A 25,360-nucleotide genomic window follows, 5' to 3' on the forward strand; every position below is an offset into this window, starting at 1 on the left:
GTTTATATGTGGGGGGTTTATGGGGAGTGTAGTGGAGCATGAGTTTGTGGGGGGTAGGGTTGTGTGTAAGGGGGAGTGTGTTAGGGCATGTAGGTGTGGGGGTGGAGGTTTTGGGGCGTGTGATAGTACATGATTGTGTGGGGGGTTGGGGTTGTGAATGAGGGAGTGGGTGTGTGTGTGTGTGTGTGTGTGTGTGTGTGTGTGTGTGTGTGTGTGTGTGTGTGTGTGTGTGTGTGTGTGTGTGGGAAGGGGTAAGGGCTTGTGTGTGGATAATCTGGTGTTAAATGCATGGGAGATAGGGGTGTGTATATAGAGGAGTATTGAGATGCATGTGTATGGGGGGTAGTGGCCCATGTGTAGGGGGGAGTGGGGGGGTGCATGTGTATGTAGGTGTATAGGGGGGTGAAGGGTCATGATTATGAAGGGGGTAGGACTTCAGTGAGAGAAGTGGGGAGTTGTGGTGGTTTGTTCTAGGGTAGGTAGAATGAGAAGGGGTGTTTTGTGATGGGCAGGGAGGTGAGTGGGATGTAGGGTTTTGGAGGTGGACTAATCTTTTGGCCGTGTATCTGTTAGAATGGGTGTGTATGTGTATAGATGTATGTGTGGGTCTGTAGGTGTGTGTGTGTGTGTAGATGTGTGTGTATACCAGGCTGATGGTGAGGGGGTGTGAATGTGTTGGTGTGTAAAGGAGAAGGGAATGCAACGTGTCTCTGGGTGGGGGCGTCTCCTAGGGGTGTGGGGGCGGTGGGCCCTTGGTCTGTCTCTCCTTCTCCTGCCCCTCCTCTTCTTTGCCCCCCCCCCCCCCACTTTTGCATGTGGTTCGTTGGTGCCTTCTGGGGCCGGTGGCGGCTCCTTTATTGGGGTTGCTGAGGGCCCTGGTTGTTGGGGCAGCTGCCCTTGGCCTGTCCTGGCCTTCGGGGGCCCCGGGAATGGGGGACGTGCCTCGTGCCGCAGGTGGCTCATCTTCTTGAGGGAGGCGCGCTTCCCTCGGGACCTAAATCCCAGGACCCCCCTCCTTCCCTTCTTCCACCACATACAGGCAGGGCGTTGGGAGGTGGACACGTTGATCTGGATGGTGAGAGAGGCCATCAAGGTGGTTTCGATCGCTGCACCCAGCATCGGTTCACCTCCCAGTTTTAATTACACTTAGTCAACATAACACAAAAAACACACACTGACAACACATGGACATATTTTGGGGGGCGGGCCATGCAGTGTGCGGTGGGCGGGGCTGCTTTGGTGGTCCCGCTCCCAACATGATGTGGTTACTTCTTCCCAATTTTAATTGCAAACAACACACACTTCACAATCATTCATAAGCTGGGAGGGAGGGGGTGACAATGGGGTCCTGCCACGCCCCTATTTCTGGGGCTGTGCCGGAGGAGTTTGGGCGGGGGAGTGGTGCTGTTCAGGGGGCCTGGGTCTGGGCTGGCCTGGCGGGGGTGGGACTGCTGCTGGCCCTGGGTGGTGCTGGATCGGCTGCATGTGTGGAGTGGTGGGGGGGCATTGACAGGGGTGGGGGGTAGTTGTGGGGCCCTGATCGGGGCCCTCCTATCCCCTGCTCCCCCGGGGTATCTCACAGGGGACACGTTGGGAAAGAAAGGTGAGGGCGTGCATGAGCCAATGGATAAAGTGGTGACTGAATGTTAGGGTAGAGGGGGGGTGGGGGGATCAGGGTGAAAGAATTTAGGAAAGTGGATGGCCGCTGGGATAGGAGGAAGGGGGGGTGTATGCAGATGGGTGGGGGTGCGTATGTGGGGTTATGTTGGTGGTACAGGGAAGTGATGGGGTGGGTGTACAATGAGGACTGTGAATGTGGATAGAGGGGTGTAGGGAGGTGTGTGTGTGTGTGTGTAGAGTGGGGTATGCGTGTATGGAAGAATGGGTGATTATAGAGGGAGCAGGGATGTGTGTGTGAGGGGGTGTGTGTGTATAAAGAACGGGGGTAGGAGAGTGTGAGTTTGAGCGTGTGTAAGAGAATGGGTGTATAGGGTGTGTTTAAGGAGGAAGTGTGGATGCGTGTGGGTGTGGGTGGGGGTAGGTGGGTGGGTGCATGTGTGCGTGTGCGTGTGTGTGTGTGTGTGTGTGCGTGTGTGTGTGTGTGTGTGTGTGCACATGTGTGTGCGTAAGTGTGTGTTTGTGTGCGTGGGTGCGTGGAGGGTCTTGGTGCTCGGGGAGCGCTGCTGGTGCGCTGGGGTGCGGCCTGGCTGCCACTCGGTGGCGGTCTGGGGATCCCGGCCCTCCGTCGGTGTGGGCTGGGCCCTCTGCCTGCGGGGGTGGGGGGTTGCTTCTGGGCTCTTGGGGCCGTGGGGCCCGCGCTCTGTCTGCCCTGGGTGGCCGGTGCCCGGCGGGGCCGGTCCTCGCTGGTCCGGGCCTGCTGGGGCCTGTTCCCCCTGACTGCGGGGGACTCTGGCTGGGACCCCCCTCTGCCTCCTCCTGGGTCGGTGCATGGCTGGCTCCGGGGTGGGGCGGTTGGGGTCTGCGCCTGGGGATGGCTGCCGATGGCCCTGGTCTCGGGGGTACTCCTGGCGTGCCTCTTGCCTTTGTGTGGGAAGGGTCACACTGGCATGATCACCTTTTCCGGAACACGTTCCACTCTGCATGTTCTGCATGTGACACAGTCACCGAGTCGTCACGCAGTTTTATTCACTAACAGCAGCTAGTTTTCTCATTTCTGTTTGTTTCTCATTTATATTTAACTTTTTAGATTCATAGTTTAGTTACTATGATCTAAAGTTGGCTTGTATGTGTATGTATATGTGTTAATACTGGCAAGTGCGTATATGTTTGTACGTATGTATGTGTGTGTATGTGTGTGCATAGAGGTGTGTGTGTATATGTATGTATGTGTATATGTATGTGTACATATGTATATATATGTGTATACATATATATTATGTGTGTATACGTGTGTGTATATGTATGTGTATGTATGCGTGTGTATGTGTGTGTATATGTATGTGTGTGCCTGTATGTGTGTATGTATACATCTGTAGGTTGTTTTCTTTCTTTTTGTTTTTGGGTTATTTTTTAGTTGTTGTTTTTTTCTCTCCCTTTTCTCTCCCTTTATCTCTTTCCCTTTTCTTATGAGGTGTTTCTTCTCCTTTCTCTTTCTGTCTTTTGTCTGTCCTCTCTGGTCCAGCAGTACAAACTCTACAATTCAAACAACAATACAAAATAAACATAGAAATAAAATAAAAATTCAGAAAGTCAAGGGGATCATTATATCTATAAAGCTTCCCTTGGCAGAGAAAATTTGCTCAGCAGAACACAGCATCCAGACCATCATTCTGCTTGCCTAAATGCTGGACAAGACAAAAAAAATAAATAAATAAATAAATAAAAGGGAAACCCACAGGCAAACCAAGGAAGACAACGGCAAAACAGATATGAAGAAAAAAGGGAAATGTGCAACAAGAAAAATGAAAAGCAAATGTGCAGAACAACATGAGTCAATGTTTGCTGTAATAAACCAGCTGAAGAAAATGAAGTTGACATTTAGAAAATCCAAACGTAAACACCTAAACAGAAGGAATTAGCGTCGCAGAGCGCTGAGGAGAAGCAGTCACGGATTCTGAATGTTTTGATGACCATTAGAAATGAATCATAAGTTTTTGTTGGACAAAGAGATGATGAATTAGTATTTACTTGGCGTAGACTAGATGCAGTATACAGTTCAATGATGACTGCGTGAGGAAAACAAGTTTCCAGTCGATGATCTGGGTTGACGTTGGATAAATGACCAAAGAAGACAGCTGTCATACCTCGACTGTAAATATTCAGGTGTTTGAAAGTTTGGGCGCTTTGCTGATTCCATTGATGGAAAGAAGGTTTGGGGATTTTGTCTGGATGTTGATTTGTTTTGCCACAAAGGAAAGAGCTCTTCGGGAAAGCCATAACGGCTCAGACGTGGCCAGCAAACAGTCTGGATGCCAGTCGGAGGTAAAACACTCCGTCCTGCAGAGCTGATCTGTCAACTGCTGTCGAAGAAAGTGGGACCTTGACTGATGAAGAATTTTGTTTTCTCATCCATGAAGTTCATGCCTCAAACAACAAGTCATCACAAGTCAGAGGAGGTGCAAGAAAACACTGGTTGTCTTTGGTTTTCCCTTTTTCTTCAAGGTGTGGTCTTTTGTTTTTATTTTATTGTTTCTCTGCTACAACACACTCAGTTCAAATGAAAAGGTTCTCCAACAACAACTTGATGTCATCTTCTTCACCTGCTTGTGAATGAGCCATTGGTTTGGGTCAGGTGTGTTACAGACACACACTAACTCCAGCAGGATGGTAGCTTATGAGGATCGGAGTCGGAGACCCCTGGCTGGCACCAACAGCTTGAAAGCTCCTTTGGTTTATTTAATTAAAGTGAAACATGCAGGATTCAATCAGAAGGGCAAACACTTGGTTTAACATAAATAAAAGTTTATATGCAGGTTTGAACTGAATTAATTTCATAATATATCATCATCTGCAACAAAAAAAAAAAAAAAAAACTCGCCTGTGACTGTAACGCCCTCTCCTCCTTCCCCTCCAACGCTCTGCATCGCCTGATCACCGGTGTGCAGCCTGATCTCTGACACCTGTGCACCGGCTCATCGCCTTCGCCTGTACACAGCCCTACTTAAGTCTCAGTCTTCCCTGTCTCAGTGTGGATTCGCAGCTCAGACTGCAGTCTTCACCGCCCATCATCCAGCACACTCCGCGCCGCCTCGTCTCCCCTCCCCTCCGCGTAGATGATAGGTGAGCCTTTTAACGGTCCTTCCTGTTTGTCTCGCTCTTCCATCCACCTTTTCTTTTTTGTGTTAAAGTGTTACTACGCACAACTGCATCCTCATCTCAGGAGCTCTCTGACATGAGAGTGACTCAGCATAAATGAAATCACAAGTCATCAGGGTTCATATAAAGTTGCTATTTATTTCATAGAGTATAGAGTACACTCAATTATATCACAAAGAACACGATTATGCGCTTATGGATACTAAATATGTAGTGATGGACTGCATCATCCTTTCTAGCTAATGGACCCCCAGAAGCTGCCTCACTTGTACACACATGCAGTGTTGAGTCAAAGAATTACCTCTTCAGATTTAAGGGTGTTTTCTTTTTTTTTTTTGTCATATGTGCAGAGTTGTTTGAGTGGAATTTTTCTTAAGTTGGTCAATTATCCATGACATGTAATCACCGTGTTCCTCTTGCAGTCGGTATTTGAGGTTGAAAACCTTTCACTCAACTTTAGGTGTGATTATGGCAGTACTTCATATCTGTAGCGATCCCAAATGGATACTGACTTCCTGTATGTGAGTAATAAGTGGACTTGTACATATGTTAGTTGATCTGAAAACTTTTTCTACATGTTAGTCTGTACAGATATGCCTCCACTTGACCCTAATGGTTACGTATCAAACATGTTTAATGAGACCTGTTGGTGGTTTCAGACAGTTGGTTTCATCCTTAATAAGGACAAACTGGTGATGGTTTTTATAATTTTTTAGAGCAATGTCATACATAAGGGAGCCCAACTTAAACCATTCTGTTATCTGGCCTCAGTGGGATTTTAATTTTTTTTTTTTTTTTTTTCTTGTTGTTATTTTGTTTTTTTTCTTTCCCAAGTGTGAAGACTGTGCATGCATTGGACAGTTCTCAGACAGTAATCAGGTCCAGAAAAACACTCTAGCACATCCACAATAATAATTTGATTCAGTTATGATGAGCTGGGTCTTTGGGGGAAAAAGCTGCAGTCAGTCAGGCTCTGATCTTCCAAACATTCTCTGATATCACAATGAAGGCAACTTTTAACTTGTGTATAATCAATGCAACTGAACAACAAAATGTTTGCTCATCAAACAAAACAAGCTTCTCTTGTACAAACTGTCTTCAGTCGCATCCTTCGTAACGAAAAGATGTTAAAATTTGGTATTTTGTGTGTGTTGTGGTATATATTCGGTGGTTGGACTTTAGTTTTATTTCTCCTTTTATGCCTCCGTCTCATTGCATTCCTCCTCCAGCTCCGCCTCCTATGTCCAAGTGTTTGACTTTGTTCTTGTTCTCCTCGGCGTTGGGATCGCGACAAGTGCACTCATCCTCATTGCAGTCCGCCCCAAACTGGATAACCTGTCGGTAAAACGAACACAGCGTTCAGTGTGTAAAATTTAGCTTCCTCTCTGATGTAAATACGCAGTCTGACTGCAATGGACAGAATTATGAAAAGCCGGAGATGAAAGGAAACATTACATCAGGCAGAGTCTCTTCTCTGCAGAGTTGTTACACTTCAGCTGGAACAAAGAGCAACACTTTGAATGGCAAAAACAGACAATAAAAACTGCATTTGCTTAACCCGACCAAGCAGCATTGTGCCTGTGCTGAAAGGTGAGCACCCCTTAGTACTCGCTGCCTTTCCGCACAGCCCCAATGGCCCCCCGGAGGCCGATAAAGCTCGAGTCAAATGCTTCAACGTGGCCTTTGAGCGCGTAAAAAAAAAAAGCCTTGTGGGTGTTGGGGCGGGGGAGGAACGCACCGCCGTGCAGGTGAACGGATGAACACATGTTAAGAATCAACAAGGAGAGGCTGCCAGTTCTTGTCTAGGAAGCGAGCCATCACCACAGGTTGCAAATTAAACTCTGGTGCCCCACGAAGCAGTCTGTTGGAAGAAATGTAAACATTCGCTCCCAGAGAAACGGAGTAAGAGGAGGACGGAGAGACGGAGGCAGAGGAAGAAAAGGATGACGGCAAGCATGGCGGAGCAGGAGAGGCGAGAGCTGAAAGCCTCTGCTGCTGAACGGAGACACTTCTGGACCGAGCGACCGCTCGGAGCGTGCTGCAGAACGCCCAGCTTTGCAAAAACAAAAAACCCACCAGCAGTCCCATTTAAGATGAATAGGCACTTCCATTAAACATTTCCCTAACAACTCCATTTTGATTCCTTGACGCCGGCTCAGAGCGAGCCAACGTATACTCCACTCTGAAAGCCTCCAACAGCCTCTGGAAGAGGCTCTTTATGCTTCATCTGCAGAAACAGAAGCCAAGTGTTTAGGAGAGTTTCCCTCCTGCTGTTTACTACAACATGTTGACTAACAGAACACGTGACAGGAGCGATGCAACAAACACGCAGCACAGTCCCCTTCTGTTGTGTTTTAACTTCACTGATTTTTCTTTTTTCCTGTGTATTTTCAGAGATGGTGTGGCAAATCAGAGACGTCCAGTGGCCACTTTTCCCTTTTGAATCCCACTAAATAATCTCTTGAGGATCTTTCCTCACTGAAACTCCGTGACAGAGAAGCTCCATGAGATTCTTACAGACGTGAAAAGGTTTCAGTGTGGATTCAGATCCCTGCAGATGAAATATGCGAGTTATCCTGGCGACATCTTGCATCCTGCCAAGACTTAGATGTCTCCAGACAATAAGTCAGTCCAATGTTGACTCTTGTCTTATCTTCTGCTCTGTCACTCTCTCTCTTCCTGTTCCTGCTTTTCTTCAATATTGCTTTTTTGTGGTTTATAAATCAGCCACATGCATGCACAAAATGGCACGTGTGCTGCTTTACAGTTGCTAGCATGTGACATGTGATGTGCATAAAACTAAACTCAGCTGTAAAGTGGCGCAGCGTCCTGGAAGACAAAGTTGTGAGAAAACCTTCTCAGCATCGGGGCGTCTGTATAATGAGCTAATGTGAGACTAAAAATGCCTTTTTTCAAGTGAAGAAGCTTAAATAGCGACTTTAATGCTTACATATATTTACACTTCTATTTAAACAAAATAAATACAGTCAAAACAAATAAGGCAACAAAAGATGTAATATGGATTACTAATAAATAAAAAAATACTAATATTAACATAAATAATGATAAAAGAGCAAGTAAATTATTTAAACTAAATAAAATCAAGGCCAGAGTTGTTTGTAGGAAATTTATGAAACCAGGGGTTAAAACATCTTATTTCCTTCACCTGCATTAGTTGAGCCGCATAAAACCGGGTAGGTTCTGAAAACAAATGACCCCCCCCACCCCCACCCCATTTCACTTATCCATCACTCTGCTGGAGCCGCTGTGGCAAGTCAGGATGCTGACTCTCATGTCAGTTTAGTTCACTTCCTCGAAACGACTCCCGCTTGCTGAGCTGCGGTTTTTACAGTGGCCGAGCAAACCGCAAGCCGTCAGACACCTCTCTGCTCCCACACTTATACCCACCCCCCTTTTCCTCTGTAAAAGAGAAGTTAGTGGCAGTCTGGCAGCTCATTTATTATGACGGCAGCTACACACTCGCTGAACTCCCTCTCCATTGAGGAAGGAGCTGCTGGTGAGTCATGGCGTGCCAGGGACATGGAGGAGACAGCAGAGGGCTCAGCCAACTGTACGCCATAGGAGTTAATAGGCAGGGCCCCCCGAATGAGTGTCATGAATACACGGCTGTACAGTAGCCAAATAGGGTATATTGGAGGAAGAGGAGGAGGGGAGCACTTCCCCATGTCCACATGGGAGAAACGTTCTCATGAAAGCACAGAAAAATAGGGGGAAAAAAGATGTTTATTCAGGAGCAGTTGAGGGAATGAGTGGTCTGGTTTCCACTATGGCCTGACCTGAGCTCGCTCATTATTATTCATACAATTCCTCTCAGCCACCCAGTGTGTGCCGCAGTCATATGCTGCAATTAGTCTTAAGTGATGCATTTGCATGCGGAAGTGTGCAGCCGTCGCACGGGAGAGCATGTCAGGATGGATAAACACAGACATATCCAACATGTACGTCCAACTGATTAGGCCCAAAATAGAAACAGGGTGTTGCATTTAATATGTCTGCAACACACACTGCAGGCACCAAGACCTGATTTATTTCACCCAAACGCGCATCCAAGAGTTGTCTGGTGTTCGTAGCGTCGAGCTTCTGCAGGACTGTAACAGCTTATTAAGACAGGCGAGGAAGTGTGAAGCAGCGCGGGGCGATGAAAACCTGCTTATTTACAATTTGAGTGGAAAGGCTGGAATGCACAAGCCCCTCTGTTGTTTTAAGCGCAGACGAGGGAGACTACATAGGCCCAGTCGCAAAGAGACGAGAGGGGAAGGTAGCCGGGATTTGGGTTTGTTTGCTTAGCAGAAATCTCCTGCGTAGCAGCGCGGCGCTCGTGCCAAAACAGACCGATTCTGCTACCGTAAACAGGAAGGATCAGACTCTGAATGCAGCTTCAGCATCAGAGCTCTTCTTTACAAGATGTCCCCAAACATTTCACCACATTTTTTTTTTTTTTTTTTTAACAAAGTAGACAGAAATTGGAAGATGTTTGTTCGATTTTTGTACTAATTTGATGAGAAAAGGATCTGACGGCGACAGAAGTGATGTGCTTTTTGTACCTTTTTTGTAGAGAGTGTGGACGGGCAGCAGTCTCCTCCATCATACTGGCAGTAAGCCCTGTTGTTGATGGTGTCACACCAGCCATCCCCTCCAAAAGGCTAGAGACAAGTTAAAAACAAGAAACAGCGTCATAGTTCAAGAAATAACCTTTCTCAATTACAGGCTGGGAGAGCCACAAAGGGAAAAAAAAACAACAAAAAAAACAAAAAGCTCCACATTTTCACTTTGTCATAAAAGTAAGTTTGGAAAAAATGTGAGACAAATGAAAATAAACAGCGAATATTCTCAGGCCAGTCTAAGTTGCACAACCAGGGATACCAGAAAATCTGCTGTGTGGTTGGTTATGAAAACAATAAGAGTTTTACCAGAATGTCTTTGGATGCGTTTCTAAAATGCTCAAATATTTTATCGCCGCAGGAGTTATTGAAACTAACGTTAGATGTCAATGTGCAGATGGACACTGACATATGAATAATAGACATCTGTCATCAGGAGGGATGGATTGATCTTTTCTTTCCTCCCTTCTTCCATTAAAACCCTGAAAGGCAGGTAGTTCATGAAATTTGTTGTTGAAGGTTTAATTTGATTGCTTGATGAGGAACAGAGGACAGGGACAGTTGCTGTTAGGATGAGATGGACATCACTCTTAAGAGTCCTTTCACGCTGCAAGCAGGTACTATCGGGTACTATCAGGTATAAATATTTATCTGTCTTGCATGTTTGCAACAAAAGGACGTTGTTGGATCCATCAGAGACGGATCCAACGACGTCGCCCCAGAGTAAAATGACGATCGTGTAGACCAGGGGTGTCAAACTTCAGTCCTCGAGAGGACGGTATCCGGCAGGTTTTTTGTTGTTTCCCTCTACCAGCCTAGATGGCTCAAATCAAACGGATCTGGCATCTTCTTGTCGACCTATTTGAGAGTTTCGGTCAGGTGTGTTGGAGCACGGAGACAACAAAAACCTGCAGGATACTGACCCTCAAGGACTGGAGTTTGGCCCTTTTTTCTTTCTCTCTCTCTTTTTCTCTCTACGAGGTGTTTTCTGTTTTCTCTTCTTTTCGATTCTTTCTGTCCCTCTTCTGTCCTCTCCGGCCCGGTTCACCAGTACAAACTTTGTAATACAAACAATTATGCAAAACAAATAGAAAAATAAAACAAAAATCCAGAATATCAAGGGGAGCATTATATCTATGATGCTTCCCTTGACATAGTAAATTTGCCCAGCAGAACACAGCGTCCAGAAAATCCATTTTGCCTGCTTAAATGCTGGACAAGACAAAAAAAAAAAAAGTAAATGAAATTTCCTAAAACGGCTTTCTGTGCTGCTTTTAGCCAGTGTGACGAACCACCTGGACAAACTGCACAGTGGTATCCTGGTTAAATAGGAATTACCTGGAAAATCAAAATGTGTCCTGATAAAAAAGGCTTTTTAACGTTCTCCTCTAAATCTCGAGGGCTTCCGTGAAATGCCAACAATATGAAAATAAATGCAGAGTGCCAAAGATGCTTTTGGCTTTCTCTGATGAGCTGATGGAGACGTTTCAAAGCCCTAACCTGTGCAGGAGGGAGAGCGCAGCTGCTGAGAAGATTTCTGCCGTTTTCCCTTCACTTCAAAGAAGTCCCAACTTGAAGAAAACCTCCTGCCTTTCCAACTAAATGGCCGCGGCATGAATAAATCTATTTAATCGTTCTGTTTCGGAGTAAATACTTTAGCAGCAGCTGCATCGCGAGCCTCATCCTAATCGCTGCTTGTGTGTAAATGCAGGAATCAAACCTTATCGACTTGTTGAGCCTGAAGAGACGTTTTGGCTTTAAGACTCATCAGCCAACCTTTTATTCTTGGTCGTTCTCTGCATTCTGCTTGCTGTTTAAACTCCATACTTTTCCCATATGAGCTTTAGTCTAAAGCCACGGCTCATGTGAAGGTTAATTAGTATTTTCATTCCTCTCCAGGCAGTGTATACCTCACTCTACAGAGAAACACACAGACCCGTGAAGAGTAAAGCAGCCAGAGTTGGCTGCACACCTTCGTCCCACGTCGATAATTAAAAGGTCAGCTGGTTTGTGTATCATCTTTATCCAGTTACTCCCTTCATATCAGAGTAAAAAACAGAGACAAAGCAGCCGCAGCCAACCCCACACCTAGCCCACATAAATATTCCACCTCTTGGTGCTGACTCTTTGAAGACAAACAGGCCAGAACCTGCCAGAACATTTCAAAACACAGATATGAATTTTAACACGCACTCAGACAGCAATACATCTTTTTTGTTTCTCTTCACTATCAGGATTACTCTTTAAATGGCAGGCATTTTACAAAGTAATCCCAAGCCGAGTCATGCAACCCTTCTGAACCCGACGCTGTCTGTCAGAGGGCGCGCAGGAGATGGGACGTTTCCTCTTTTCTTTCCATAAGACCAAACATAGTTTTATGCTTTTCTTTTCTTCTAAAAGTTGATTGTTGGCAAAACTGGATTACAGACTGAGATTGTAATTGAAATTTTAGTGCTGCAGATCCACATTTCTCCTGCTATCCATCCTTAACCCCCATCTTTTCCAACAAACTTACAGGGGAAGTTTTTACTTCTCTACTGTCATTTACCTTTTGAATCTGGGTCATGAAGAATTCTCTGTGGTCTAAATGTAAGCGTGTGTTGGAAACGTTCCTCAGATTTAGCTTGTTATTGTCATGATAACATCACACAGTAGCTGCACTTCCATGATGAGATACTGAAGCTGCTCCACTGGGTTGAAATCTGGTGACTGTGGAGGCAACTGGAGTTCAGTGAACTCATGTTCAGGAAACCAGTTGTGGATGATGATGATGTGAGCTTTGTGACTTGGTGTATTATGTAGGGATGGACATGGCAACAGTATGTTGGTAGGTTGTGGTGTTTCAACAGGTTGTCAGTCAGTTCTAAGGGGTCCAAACATTACACCACCACAAGCCCAATCCACTGCTTGAATTCAACATGGATCCATGTTTTCACGTTGTTCCCACCTTACTGTGACCCTACCATCTAAATTTCCAGCTGAAATGGAGACTGATCAGACCAGAAGATGCGTTTTTTTCCAATCCTCTACTCTGCAGTTTTGGTCTGTATGAATTTCAGCCCCTCAGTTTCCCATGATGTGGCTCATCTGCCTCAAGGTTCAACATGTGTGTACAGAAGATGGTATTCTGCATACTTTACTTGTGACCAGTAGTTATCTGAGTCACTTTTTCCTTCCTATCATCTTAAACCAGTCTGCCCGCTCCTTTCCAACCTCTAATATCAACAAGACATTTTGGTGCAGACACCTGCTGCTCACTGGTGGATTCATCTTGACCATGTCTACATGCTTAAAGGCACAGAGCTGCTGCTGCCATGTGATTGGCTGATTAACTATTTGCGTTAACAGGCAATTTAACAGGTGAATCTAACAAAGTTTTTAAAATTCTTTAGATGTATTCAGGTGTGAAAAATCCTGTTTAACTTTACACAGTCAAGCAGTCAGGTTTACAACCTCATCTCCTGGCCAGGTCATACACATGGAAGGTTCAAAGGGAGCGCCCAGTCAAGTCCCTAAACATGCAAAAAAGACATTCACTGGATAAAAAGCATGATGCCATTACTGCGGGCCCCTCCCAGCTGGCAGACATGGCAGAGGTTGAGCACACTGGCCTCCTGTGTTTAGTCTATTCCCACCACAAAGACGAACCAGAAAAATTATTCCAAATCAAAGCCAGAATGAACTTTTCTGCTTGCTTTCTTACTCGACACATTTGTCTAAGTTTGCTTTTTGTCTCTATGTGTGTGTGTTTGTGTGTGTGTGTGTGTGTTTGTTTTCAACTAAAAAACTGGATTTAAATTAGCTTAATACATTATAAGAAAGAATATATTCACACATATATTCTCTGGCTTTAGGCGTACACTTTTGCACCCCGACTCAAAGCAGAAGCCAGACAAAACAGCAGTCAAGTCAGTGAGCCTGAACCGACAGCGTCAGATGTGTGGAAAAAAGTTTCAAATCAAACGTTCTGTGTTTTTTTATTCTTATGCATTCAATACTTCATCAGTTGCAATTTGATTCAGACTGGAAATCCGCTGTAGAGGTCCTCAGGATGTGATGAAGGGAATTAGCAAAGCGACCATCAACTGAGTGGTTTTGATGAATTTCTTCTGTCCTCGTTGCCAAAATGCCTCGCATGAAGCGATGCACAAGTTGATGCATTTAATTGCCTCGGCAAAACAAACATTCTTTACTCTCATCGTCCAGCAGAGTAAAGACGCATCGAGGACAATTAGCCTCGGACACGACTTCTTTCTAACTCTTGATAATAACATCACAGAGGGGTCTCTATCTGTCCTGGAGCTGATAAGATGTCTGATCTGACTCGCACCGACATCCTAGATGCAGACGCACGGCAGGAGAAGGCGAGGGAGCAATGGCATCTGGATGAGATCTGGCACAGATCATCTGCTGCACATGTGGTCCGGTATAATTTACAGAGTTGTAATGGAGGAGTGGGTTGTAAGCAACTGTCTTGCCTAGCAACATTCACGGGAAGGTGGAAGAGGAAAATGCAGAGCTGGCAGGTAACGAAGAATATTTTAATACTGTGAGACATCAACAGTTTATGTGTTCCATCCGTACTTCCAGCCCTTTCTGAACACTGCGAACCAGATAAAAACTATCTGGCTTTACGATTGCAGTTGATTTATTGTCACTGTTAAACTGCAGATTAGGCCGGCGCTTGCAAACTGCACACTACCTGTGACATTCTGCACATGAACAATATCTCATGACTCTAAAGCTGTACAGCACATCCAGGTAACATCATAGCAGCCTAATGTATAATTTTATCTTACAGTCAGAAAACTATTAGACCATGATTTTAAAACCTCCTTATCAGCATGACATCATTTTAAAGGCAGGACGGAGGTTGAGGAAGTACTATTTTAATTTGAATTAGTTTAAGAAATGAAAGAAGGTGGCTTCTGCACAGTAGTCATCTTCTGTTTAGCAATCTATGCAACCTAAACAAATTCCAGAAGTGTATACGCTCACTTTTTTAGATAAACATGTTCAACTATCACAAACAGCTAATAAAACAATCACATGGCAGCATTGAGCAGCAGCTGTTAGCAACTTGTCAAAAACTCTGACAACGACTGGATCTGACCAAGGAAGCAGAAAACCCCACCTGGTGACACTCTGGTCAACTAAAACCAAGACACTGAGGCTGCAGTTTACACACAGTCATCCAAACTAAACAAGAAAGGACTGGAAAAATGTTGTCAGGTCTGAGTCTTGCCTGATTTTAGGTGTAATGTGGTGTAAACAACATAAAAACATGAATCACACCACCATTACACCACAGCCACAGTTCAGAGGGGTGTAAAGGTGTGGGAGATTTATTTTTGCCAAACTTCGGTACCATTACTACCCATTGAGCATAATTTAACAACCCCACTCTGACTATTATTAACATTACTGCTTTTTAAATTACTTACAGTGTAAAAGTAAAATTAACTTTTGTCTTTAAAAAAAGGCTGTTAAAGACAAAAGTTTAGGACCCACATGGGTCTATAGTGCAGAAACCCACCTCCCCTCCAAAAGGTGCATTACTTCAAATGCAATAATGACTTTAATGTTATATTAGGATATTAATGATGGAACATTTGGGATGTTATAGGCTTCCTTTTCTCAAGAGCCTTTAACATGTTTGTACCAGACTACACATGTCTGCAAAGTCTAAGATCAAAGGAAGAAGATCATTGTTTACTTCTTTTAGATTAATGAATCTACTTAGCCTCAGTAAATAATTCATACTCCATCATTATAATTTTCCTTTGTTGGTTAATTATGTTTAATTTAAATGATCAATGGAGAGATGGACTTTGCCCTTGGTTTCATTCAGTCTGTGCCTGGACCAGTGTGACCTGAAATAAAATGATTCCTTATGACCTATTTTAGCTCAAAATATGAATTAGAAATGTCTTCAGCTAATATTTCCAGTAAAAATATTTGTTTTGTAAGTGGACATAAATTTAACAGAAAATTGATGCTACTAGCTTGTCAATAACTGGAAACTATCCTTTTCTCTTTGTGAAGATTTGTGGCCCAAACAGGGTTTGGTGTTTATACACTGTGCAGAAAGATTTAAAAGGCTTGTGTCAGCAAAAGTAATTAATGTAAACCTAACATCACCCAGTGATTAATTTATTTTTCTTTATCAGATAACTCATTACGCTTGGCAGGTGTTAGCTTGGACAATGCCAGGATCTTTGGAAAAAAGTCTCCTTGGATAGATTTGAAAAGAATTCCTACAACATGCAAGATTATCGGTTTCTGTCTGCTATTTGTCATCATGAAATATGGAGCACATTGCACACTGGCTGTGTTAATCTGGGTCATGATGACAACAGAGATACACATGTTTTGCATCATGTTTAATATTACTGGAAAGGTCTGGCCAAGACAGTAATCTAATGTTGTTATACCCAGAAACGGTGTAATTGTTGTAAATGCTAAGTAACCCCAACTCTTCATTAAATAAATAAATAAAAAAGGTTAACTAGGGTGTGTGTTGCACTTGAAATATTCATAACCTGGATAAAAGAATAATGTATATAATCAAATTCACCATTTCTATAATATGTGCTAATAAAATTCAGTTTTTGACTTAAACAGGTTTTGACCTGTTTTTTAAAAGGCTTAAAAAAATTATAATTCAGGCACTTTCAACAAGTGAATGCTTTTATTTTTCTTGTTTTTTCAATACAATATCGGTCACACTTAAAACAGATATTCTCTGACAATAGTCAAGACTTGGGCGGGTCTGACATCTGGCCTTTGTGGACAATGAAGACGAGGTAAAAAAGGTAAATACATTTTTTTTTTTTTTTAAAAAATAATAATTTATATATAATAATATTTATATATAATAATATATATATATATATATATATATATATATATATATATATATATATATATATATATATATATATATATATATATATATACATATATACATATAGATATATATATATACATATAGATATATAGATATATATATATATATATATATATATATATATATATATATATACATATATATATATATATATTCAAAATCCCTTTGGCACCTCTTTGTCTTACCTCACAAGACTGGATGCAAAAGATGCTTTGAGGGTCAGGATACCACTTCATCATCCCGGTGCACACTATGCTCTGGGAAACAGAACACATTTGGACACTGGTTAAACAGTGCAACCACAGGAAATGAATCACCACTGTGTCTGCCGTGGAAAAACTGTATCACTGTCACAAACAACAATTTTTACGAGAGATTGTGTAAGCGTGATACTTTAAGAGGAATTACCGCCATCCATATAAACAACTTTCACACAGGCAGGAACACCAAACCAAACTCCCTAAACAGGAAACTGCAGTGTTGCGCTGTTAGGGGCGCTATCACCTTGACAGAAAATGTTTTTTCTCTTCTCTTTTTCTTTAACCTTAAGAAGTCAACATGATATAGCTATATGATACATACAGTGTCTGGGACATTTGGCATTGCTTTTGTTCTCATCCCTGTGGAACAAAATCAGATTTTTGTCTACTGCCCCTTAATGGACACCAGGGTAGGGCAGGTGGTGGTTCATTTCTCAAGCTCGGGTTCTCTACCAGAGTCCTGAGAGCTTGAGGTTCCTACGCAGTATCCTAGCTGTTCCTGGGACTGTGCTTTTCTTGACGGAAATGTCTGATGTTTCACCAGGTATCTGTTGGAGCCACTTCTCCACTTCGGCCCCCAGTGCTTCGATCACTATGGATGCTACTGTTGTTTTCCCCCTCTAGGTCTTCTCCAATTCTTCCTTGAGGCCTTGGTACTTCTCCATTTTCTCATGCTCCTTTTCCCTGATATTTCCATAATTTGAGATAGATACATCAATCACTTCAGCTTTCCTCTGCTGCTTATCCATGATCACTAGATCCGGTTGGTTGGCCACCACCATTTTATCTGTCTAGATCTGGAAGTCCCAGAGGATCTTAGCCCTCTCATTCTCCACCACCTTGTTGGGAGTTTCCCACTACGACTTAGGGGTTTCTAGTCCATAATCTGCACAGATGTTGCTGTACACTGTGCCAGCTACTTGGTTATGTATTCTTTTGGTTATGTATTCTTATGTATTCTTTGCCTGCCAGTATCTTGCACCCTGCTGTGAGGTGCTGGATTGTTTCAGGGGGTCCTTTGCATTGTCTGCACTTGGGATACTGCCTAGTATGATAGATCTGGGCCTCGATCACTCTGGTGCTCAGGGCCTGCTCCTGTGCTGCCTTGATTAGTGTCTCTGGACTAATCGTCAGTCCAGCCCTCTTCAGCAATTGATAGGACTTGTGTATATCGGCCACTTCGATGATCTGCTGGTGGTACATCCCACGCAGGGGCTTTTCCTCCCATGATGGTTCTTCCATCTCGTGTTCCTCCAGACTCCATTGTCTGAGACATTCACTAAGTGCTTCATCCCTAGGTGCCCTCTTCCTGTATTTGTGGACCTTGGATGTTTAATTTTGGATAGTGGCCTTGATGCCCACTAGTCTCCGGCCCCTTTCTTTGCACTTAGTGTATAGTCGCTGGACACTGAACTTGGGGTGGAACCATCCATGCATGGTCAGCAGCTTCCATGTTTTAACATCTGTGGTCTGAGCTTCCTCCTTTGGCCAGCTTATTATCCACGCAGGGTATCTGATCACTGGCAGGGTGTAGCTGTTAACCACGCCCACCTCAAATGTCCAACCAGTCCAACAATACTTAATTGGCTGCTGGGAAAAGGTGGGAACATTTGCTTCACCATTGTTTGCATGTAATGGAAGGTTCTAATGCATTCAGTGACAAATAGGAAAATGTAAAATCAAAACCAAAGATTCTGTAAGATTCAGTTCTGTTATTTTTAGTTTTGTGTGCTGATTGAACTAAGAGGTCTCTTGAAGGTGTCAAAAGAATGCACCGCATCGCTGAAATGCAAATTACATGAGCACAATGGTTAGCACTGCGGCCTGACAGCAAGAACGTCACTGGTTTGAGTATCGGCTGGGGGGAGGTTTAAACAGTGGCCTATCTCTGTGGAGTTTTCATGTTGTCCCCGAGTATGTATGTGTTCCCTCTGGTAGTCTGGCTTCCTTCCACCCACAAGACATGCAAGTTCCATTGACTGATCACTTATCACATGTAAATCGCTTTGGAAAGAAGCGTCTGCCAAATGACTGTCGAATAGAATAAAATAATGTGAAATAGTGTCATCATGTATTAACTTGGCTTTTTTTTAACATTGTATTTATTTTCTAACATTGTGATAGGATGCAGTTACATTTTTTTCCTTTTACCCACTGCATTTGGCCTCTAGTGCCATAAAGTGTCAGCTGAAAAATTAATAACTAACTTCATCTTACTGTTTTTGGGTTTTGGCTCAGTGTGTGTGTGAGTTTGTGTGTAGGCAGATATGAAGAACATTATGAAAACCTGCTGCTTTTCTGATGTTTAGTTTTGCAAGACCAAAAAATTGTGTTAAAGATAAATCATAGAAAAAACTAAAATGTAGTATTGAAATGTGGATGAAGTTGTGGTCCTCTGTCATTGATTTGACCCCAGAAATATACAAGGTGGTAAGCAGACAGCTGATTGACTATCAAATATAGACAGAGAAAGCAGATCCTCCCCAGGGCTTTCCTGCACAGGCTGACCCAGAAAGGGAGACCTGATTCTAAAGTATTTGAGATAACACAATGCCTTGAAATCACAAGGCAATGTCAGAGATATGGCGTAAGTAATCAGACCTCAGTCCAACTATTTAACCTTGGCAAAAGCAGACTAAGCGGCTGGCTGACTAACTGACCACCCAATAGTAAGGCGAAACTGGAGCACTGTTTGCAACAGCATTAACGTCGAAGCGATTCCTCAGATATGATATTGGGAAATATGACCCACCTTTAAAGCAAAACAACTGTACTGTAACTCAGGATCTGACATTCCTACGTGTTGTTTTCTTTTTTTTTTTCTTTTTTTTTACTGATTGTACAAACTTTGTGTGAGGGATGTGTGCAGTTCCTAGAAGGCTTGACGTCAACTGGAACCTTTACCCTTGTTATCTCCCAGTCATTTCCAGTAACACAAAAACACTTGACAGAAAATGAAACCTACAGACACGATGTGGATCTTGTGTGTTAAGCACGTCCAGCTGGAATAGTTTTATTAAAATAGTCTTTTTTACAAGTTCTTGAATCAAATATTTGATGTAAAACACATTCACACATACATGTGTTCATCTTTTCATGGACCTCCAGCAACTTCTTCCAGTTTATAAAGGATCCCTTCATCAGCCAGGACAGCCAATAGAATCTGTCAGCCCCAGGGACTCCAAACCAGGAGGCATCCTTGTCAGAGGCCTCCTTAATCTAACCAATTAAAAGAAAATCTCAACCCCACTTTTTGAGATATTCTCAATTAAATAAGGAAAAATCTGATAGATTGAAATAATTTATGTAAACGGATAATGGAGTCTTTAAAATATTAGTTAGATGCTAACTTTGAAAGAAAAAGCTAATGAATCAAGCCTAGATGAGTAATTTCTCTGCTCAATATATAAAACCATCTACAACATCGTACCGTCAGTTTAGTGTATCTTAGTGTCACTTTAGCTTTGTGTTTATCTGTAAAGGTGAGTCCGGCTGCAACAGCAGCTATGTTTACTTTGCTGATGTTCAGAGGACCAGATGTTTGGATGAGTTATACATTCTGATGCTGTTTTTGTGTGAAAACTCTCAGAGCTGTTTTTCAGTGGATCAGCTTTCATGGCACTCTGAACTAGTTGCGTAGCAGCAAGTGAGCAAAACAACCATTGTTTTATGATACCTGCCAGCAGTCTTCAAATGGTAGCAAAACCACAATCACTTGCTCATTTGTGGTTGTTTACCTAAACTTTCACTGCATCCATCCTTGTCAAGTCATTTTGCAAGCAGCATTTCTTCTCCTGTTTCTAGATTTTTGTTGAAGGGGACCTCATAGACGTTAATGTGTACTGGTTTTGCACCCCTTGTAAATCTGTTGGCAATAAATCAGTTAAAAAGAAATGCCAAACATGTGATGACATTAGAGCAGTTTGTTGTGAGAGATAAAGTCTACTCCCATGCTGAGTGTGGTAAAAACAAACTGATAAACCCTGATCATGTCTTACAAAGAGGGAAAGATGTTAGTTTGCATGATGGTACATCTCCAGTGTTTGGAGGCTGAGTGACTAATGGCGTTAAAGTTATGATAAATTCTAGCATTGACATTATAAAAAAAAAAAACAGTTTAAGTTGTTGAAACCCTTCTCAAATCCAAAACATTATTGTAATACAAAATAATTGGAGTTACCCATGAAGAAAATTAGAATTTGAGAAACAGTAAACAAGCATTTTATGAGAAATTTTATTACGCTGGTCTATTGAGGAGTCTAACCTGAACTGTTGTGGGCAGCATCCAGTGCTTAAGAGTGTCAGCTGTTGTGTTAGTGGGAAAAACCACGGGATCATGAAGATCCATATCCACATCAACAATGCACGTTGGGTAGCACACAGCACCTGCAAAGAACAGGAAGAAAAAGCCACTTAGGACAAACAACAAAGGTTCTTGATTGTATGTGTTCATATGCGTCACTGAAAAAAAATTAAAAGAAATACATTTCATATATGTATATATATATATATATATATATATATATATATATATATATATATATATATATATATATATGCTGATGCTTCTTTTCTCTTTAAATAAACTCACTGAAGGGTCTCAAACATCGCTAAATATAGCGCCAATGCGGCTAAGTTAGTAGCGGAAGTAGTGTGCATTGGTGTAATCGACATGCCAGGAAATTGTGTTCTGATAAAAAGGTTCCTCGACTAAATGCGTTATATACATGAATAAATAAACATAATAACAAAATCAACAGATTGAATTGTTGAATGTTTTTGACCCTTGTGTAAATATTTTGGGGATATACAAAGAAACAATCCTTAAAACATATTGCTTATCCAGTGTTTTGGAGCTGTTGGAGGAACTCAGGATGGATTTGAAGCCACGAGGAGTCACACATTAAAATAAAATAATTTATTGTTTCCCTCTGAACACTCATCTGATATTCTTATTATGAAAAAATTGATCAAATTTATTAAGACATGGGGATTACATTTATATAAGATGCTTGATTCATCAAATCTACATCGTATATATTTTGTCTGTTTAATCAAGTTGATCTAATGACATAATCCAAAGAAAATCATGTGATGGTCAATGGTTTTTTCTTTTCCTGTCAGTGAGATGAAAGTATAATTTGGATGCCTAAAAAGAGGTTGACTCACCGATATTCATGTCCTGGTCACAGCTGTACTCCACAGAGTTGAGATCTTGAGGAGCAGAGCAGGATCCCTGGAGTGTGGAGCACATAATAAACTCTGCTGTCCACTTCCCATTCTTGGTGCAGCGAATTTCTCTCTGGAAACGCACACAAATGTTAAATCACTGTCATCAAGCTAAGTTTTAGATAATATATTCATCCACAAATCAAGGCCAGTCTGATAAAGTTTGTTACAGTTTACACTTTATGGATTAGACATGGCGCAAATAAAGCATTGCTCTGTAAGTGCTTTATAGAATATCACATTGTAGGACTTTGACTTGACTTGTGCATTATTGTGCATAAGTATTATTTAGATCTAACCAAAGTTAGATCTAAATAATACTTATGAATTCAAGGGTGAGGTAACTTGAAAAACTACCAAGATTAGAATCAGCATGACGTGAAGAATTTGGGAAACCAAAAATTTAGGGACATACAGAAATTTTGAGAAAAACAGTTTTGTTTAGCAAGGTTGCTGATATCTATAAGTTATATCAGCATCGACAGCAGCGTATCATCAGCATAGCAATGGTAATGCATATTACGACTTTGAATAAAATGGTCAGGGGATAGCATTTAAACAGAGAATTGAAAAAGCCCAAGGACTATGCCCTGTGGTACGCCACAAGTTAGCTTTGCCATTGATTAGAAAAATATGAGCAGAGTAAAACTAAAAGCAGAGTCCTTAATTATCACTTAAGATTCAGCAATTGTAACAGACATTACCAAAGCTGCAACTAAAGCTGTAACTGACATCAAGTAGTCTCCTGCACATGCGCTCACCAGAGACGTGCTGTAAAACCAAACTGGAAGCTAATAAAAAACTACATCAGCAGTACAGACATTCCACGTTGGTCTGTCGTTATTTAGTGAGTCCAAACTAGCATGTTTGAAATTAAATTTTTTTAAAAAAGCTAGAGCGAGAGATCAAACATACTAAACAGCAAAAAACATTTTAAAAGAAAAATGCATAACCATGTGAGGTACTCTTCAGAAATGAATATTTTCAATAGGTCGCGTGGCAAGCAATGTCTTCTCATTCTAAGTGTAGCTCAGACTGCTGGTAAAGGTTCTATGAAACTGGGTTGTGCAACATGACAATCAACAAATCTACAATAGAATAGCTGGAAAAATTAAATAATCAAGTTGACTTTACAATCCATGTAACTGTACTGTAATTAAGTTTTCAACACATTATTTTTACATTTAGTTAATGGCGAGTTGTTAAGACTTGTTAACAACTAGAGGATGTTTTATTACATTCTAAAATGTGTAGTATGACTTTGTATGCATCCAGTATGACAGAACAACAAACTTTACATGAATGTAGAATTAGCTTCTTTTAAAATGGCATCTACAACTGTTTAACTTGTCTACAAACCAGATTAAACGTAACATGACTGTGCTTACATTTTCTGAAGTATTCAAACACTGAAGAGTGCAGACGGTGTCATAGTGGAGGCCGTTGGTGCAGGTGTACATGCCGTGAAATACATCAGGTAGTGGCGGGCAGGATATTGGCTCACACCCACTTTCTTCCCACTGCCCTCCCTCCAGGCATTCTAACTTGAAGTACTTCCTACAGACAGCAGGATTAAAGACACACATCTGTATGAGATAACTTTCCCATGGTTTGCTACAGTTTATGTAAAAACTCAAGAGCTGTTTTTCATTTATACCTGAGAATGCTCTGCAAATATGACTGTGTTGCATGTTTCGCCATTTAGTTCATAAAGATGTGACGATGTTTATCATGATTCCCAACACTTTCCAATCAATGTTTCAACAACAAAAAAAAAAAGCAAAAGGAAAACAAAACCATTGGGTGCCTCCTCTCTATTAAAGAGATGATGTAGTGTGTAAAGGCAAAGGTATGTGTCATAATATGTATTTATATGGCTACACGTGTCAAAGGTAAGAGTAAATAGCCTGTTCAAGGCTCTTTAATAGCTGCTGTTGTTCACTTTCACATGTTGGACTAATAAAGCATCAGGGGTCATTAAAATGTTTACACATATGTTTGAGAAGGTGTAACTCATAAAGACACCCAACTCCAAAGAGATCTTTAAATAAAGTGTTTTTCACTTTGCTGAATAGAAATACAAATCTATAAAAGTTATGTATTTCCACTTGCTTTTTTGGCAGTACATATCAGCTTGTTAGGTGGAGCAGATATGTTGCACATGAACTGAACCACAAAATGTGTGAAGAATGTGAGCGTTTACTTATTTGAAGGATATAAATCCCAGAAGCTGTGTCTCCTGTTTGGAAACCCACATCTCATTACTAACATGTGAATTGTGTTCAGTAATGAGCAGTTAGTCAGTGAACACAACTGGCATACCAATGGCGAAGCCAAGATAGCAGCAGTACATATTTTATTGGACCGTAATGGGAGTTTGTTCCATAACTGAAAATAGTTTTGTTGCAGACAGGACGAGAAATACCTCTTTAAACGTAACCCATTGATATTTAAGACTCTGCCCTTCGGGGGTTTGGTTCTTCATGTGATGCATTGTTATAGTGCTGTATAAAATAACAAAATCAAAGATCCTAATTCTATTAAGCAGTGTACAATGGGAATCTTGTAAAATCAAGGAAAGAAGGAATTTCCTCCATTACGCAGGGAGGCATGCATAATTAAACACCATTTACTTTGGTCTCCTGTCAACACAAAATAGTATTTAAAGGAACCTACAAGGTTACTTGTTCATTAAAGAAACAAATGCCTGAAATAATCAGTTTTCTTGTTGAGAAATAAGCAGTAGATCAGAACACATGTAGGCAATCAATTATGGATGATACCACTACCGTATGCTTCTCAAACCCCACATGTATTATCTACAGAGTTTAGGAAGTAGCTATACCTTGGTGTCATCTCTTTGAGGCTCCCGTTCACATAGAAGCCTGGGTTGCATTTGTAACGGCAGACAGAGCCAACATCATGCCCGGAAGCCAGACAGTTTGCAGTTAGCAGTTTGGCATTGGGTATGTTTGGAGCCTCTGGACACTCAATCTTGCAGTAAGCCTCTGGGAAAGACCACAGCCCGTCCTCCAAACACTCCAACCGATCACTGTCACCTGAGGGGTGAGAAACCCAGAGGGAGAAGAAAGAACAGGGGAACAGGATGATTGTAATCAAACATGGGGCCAGGAAGAGGTAGAGCTGTACAGTTGTGGAAGATAGAAAAATATGCTTCATCAAAATGGTTTTAAGTCTTGATATTGTTCAATGACCTCTCCAGACTTTCTCCCTTGTGTTGAATGACTATGAAAACTGTCGAAAAATTCAGAACGAGTAACTTCAGGCATATTATTTACAAGACGTTGTCAGACATTTTACTTAACTTGTAAAGTAAATTGTTCAGGGAATCACAAGGTTTTAACTGTAATTGATAAGCTACATGTTAAGCCACATGTGTCTGTTAGAGTCCAAATTATCAAGCAGACGTTGTTTGGGTTTTGGTTGGTTTGTTGGGTTTTTTTTTCAGTTTCCCCAGAAAATCAATATAAATGTCAGATTTTTATTGATTTTGTTTTTAGTTCTTAAAGTTTGTATTTTGTTATATAATAATCAAGATTTTT

General features: G+C 41.8%; 1 protein-coding gene across 1 annotated transcript in view; it reads right to left on the minus strand.

The window, feature by feature from the left end:
- Window positions 1-4,909: 4,909 nt before the first annotated feature.
- Window positions 4,910-25,360, minus strand: part of pappa2 (pappalysin 2) — a 69,915-nt gene continuing 49,464 nt past the window's right edge. Inside the window, exons 21-27 of the mRNA XM_079243955.1 lie at window positions 24,643-24,856; window positions 23,186-23,354; window positions 21,738-21,870; window positions 20,833-20,954; window positions 16,494-16,565; window positions 9,342-9,440; window positions 4,910-6,111 (exon numbers count right to left, since the gene is read on the minus strand). Coding sequence (XP_079100081.1) covers window positions 5,986-6,111; window positions 9,342-9,440; window positions 16,494-16,565; window positions 20,833-20,954; window positions 21,738-21,870; window positions 23,186-23,354; window positions 24,643-24,856 — 935 coding nt within the window. The 3' untranslated portion in view covers window positions 4,910-5,985. The remainder of the gene's footprint in view (window positions 6,112-9,341; window positions 9,441-16,493; window positions 16,566-20,832; window positions 20,955-21,737; window positions 21,871-23,185; window positions 23,355-24,642; window positions 24,857-25,360) is intronic.

Source organism: Telmatherina bonti (assembly GCF_933228915.1).
Source record: "Telmatherina bonti genome assembly, chromosome: 7".
Lineage (NCBI taxonomy): Eukaryota > Metazoa > Chordata > Actinopteri > Atheriniformes > Telmatherinidae > Telmatherina > Telmatherina bonti.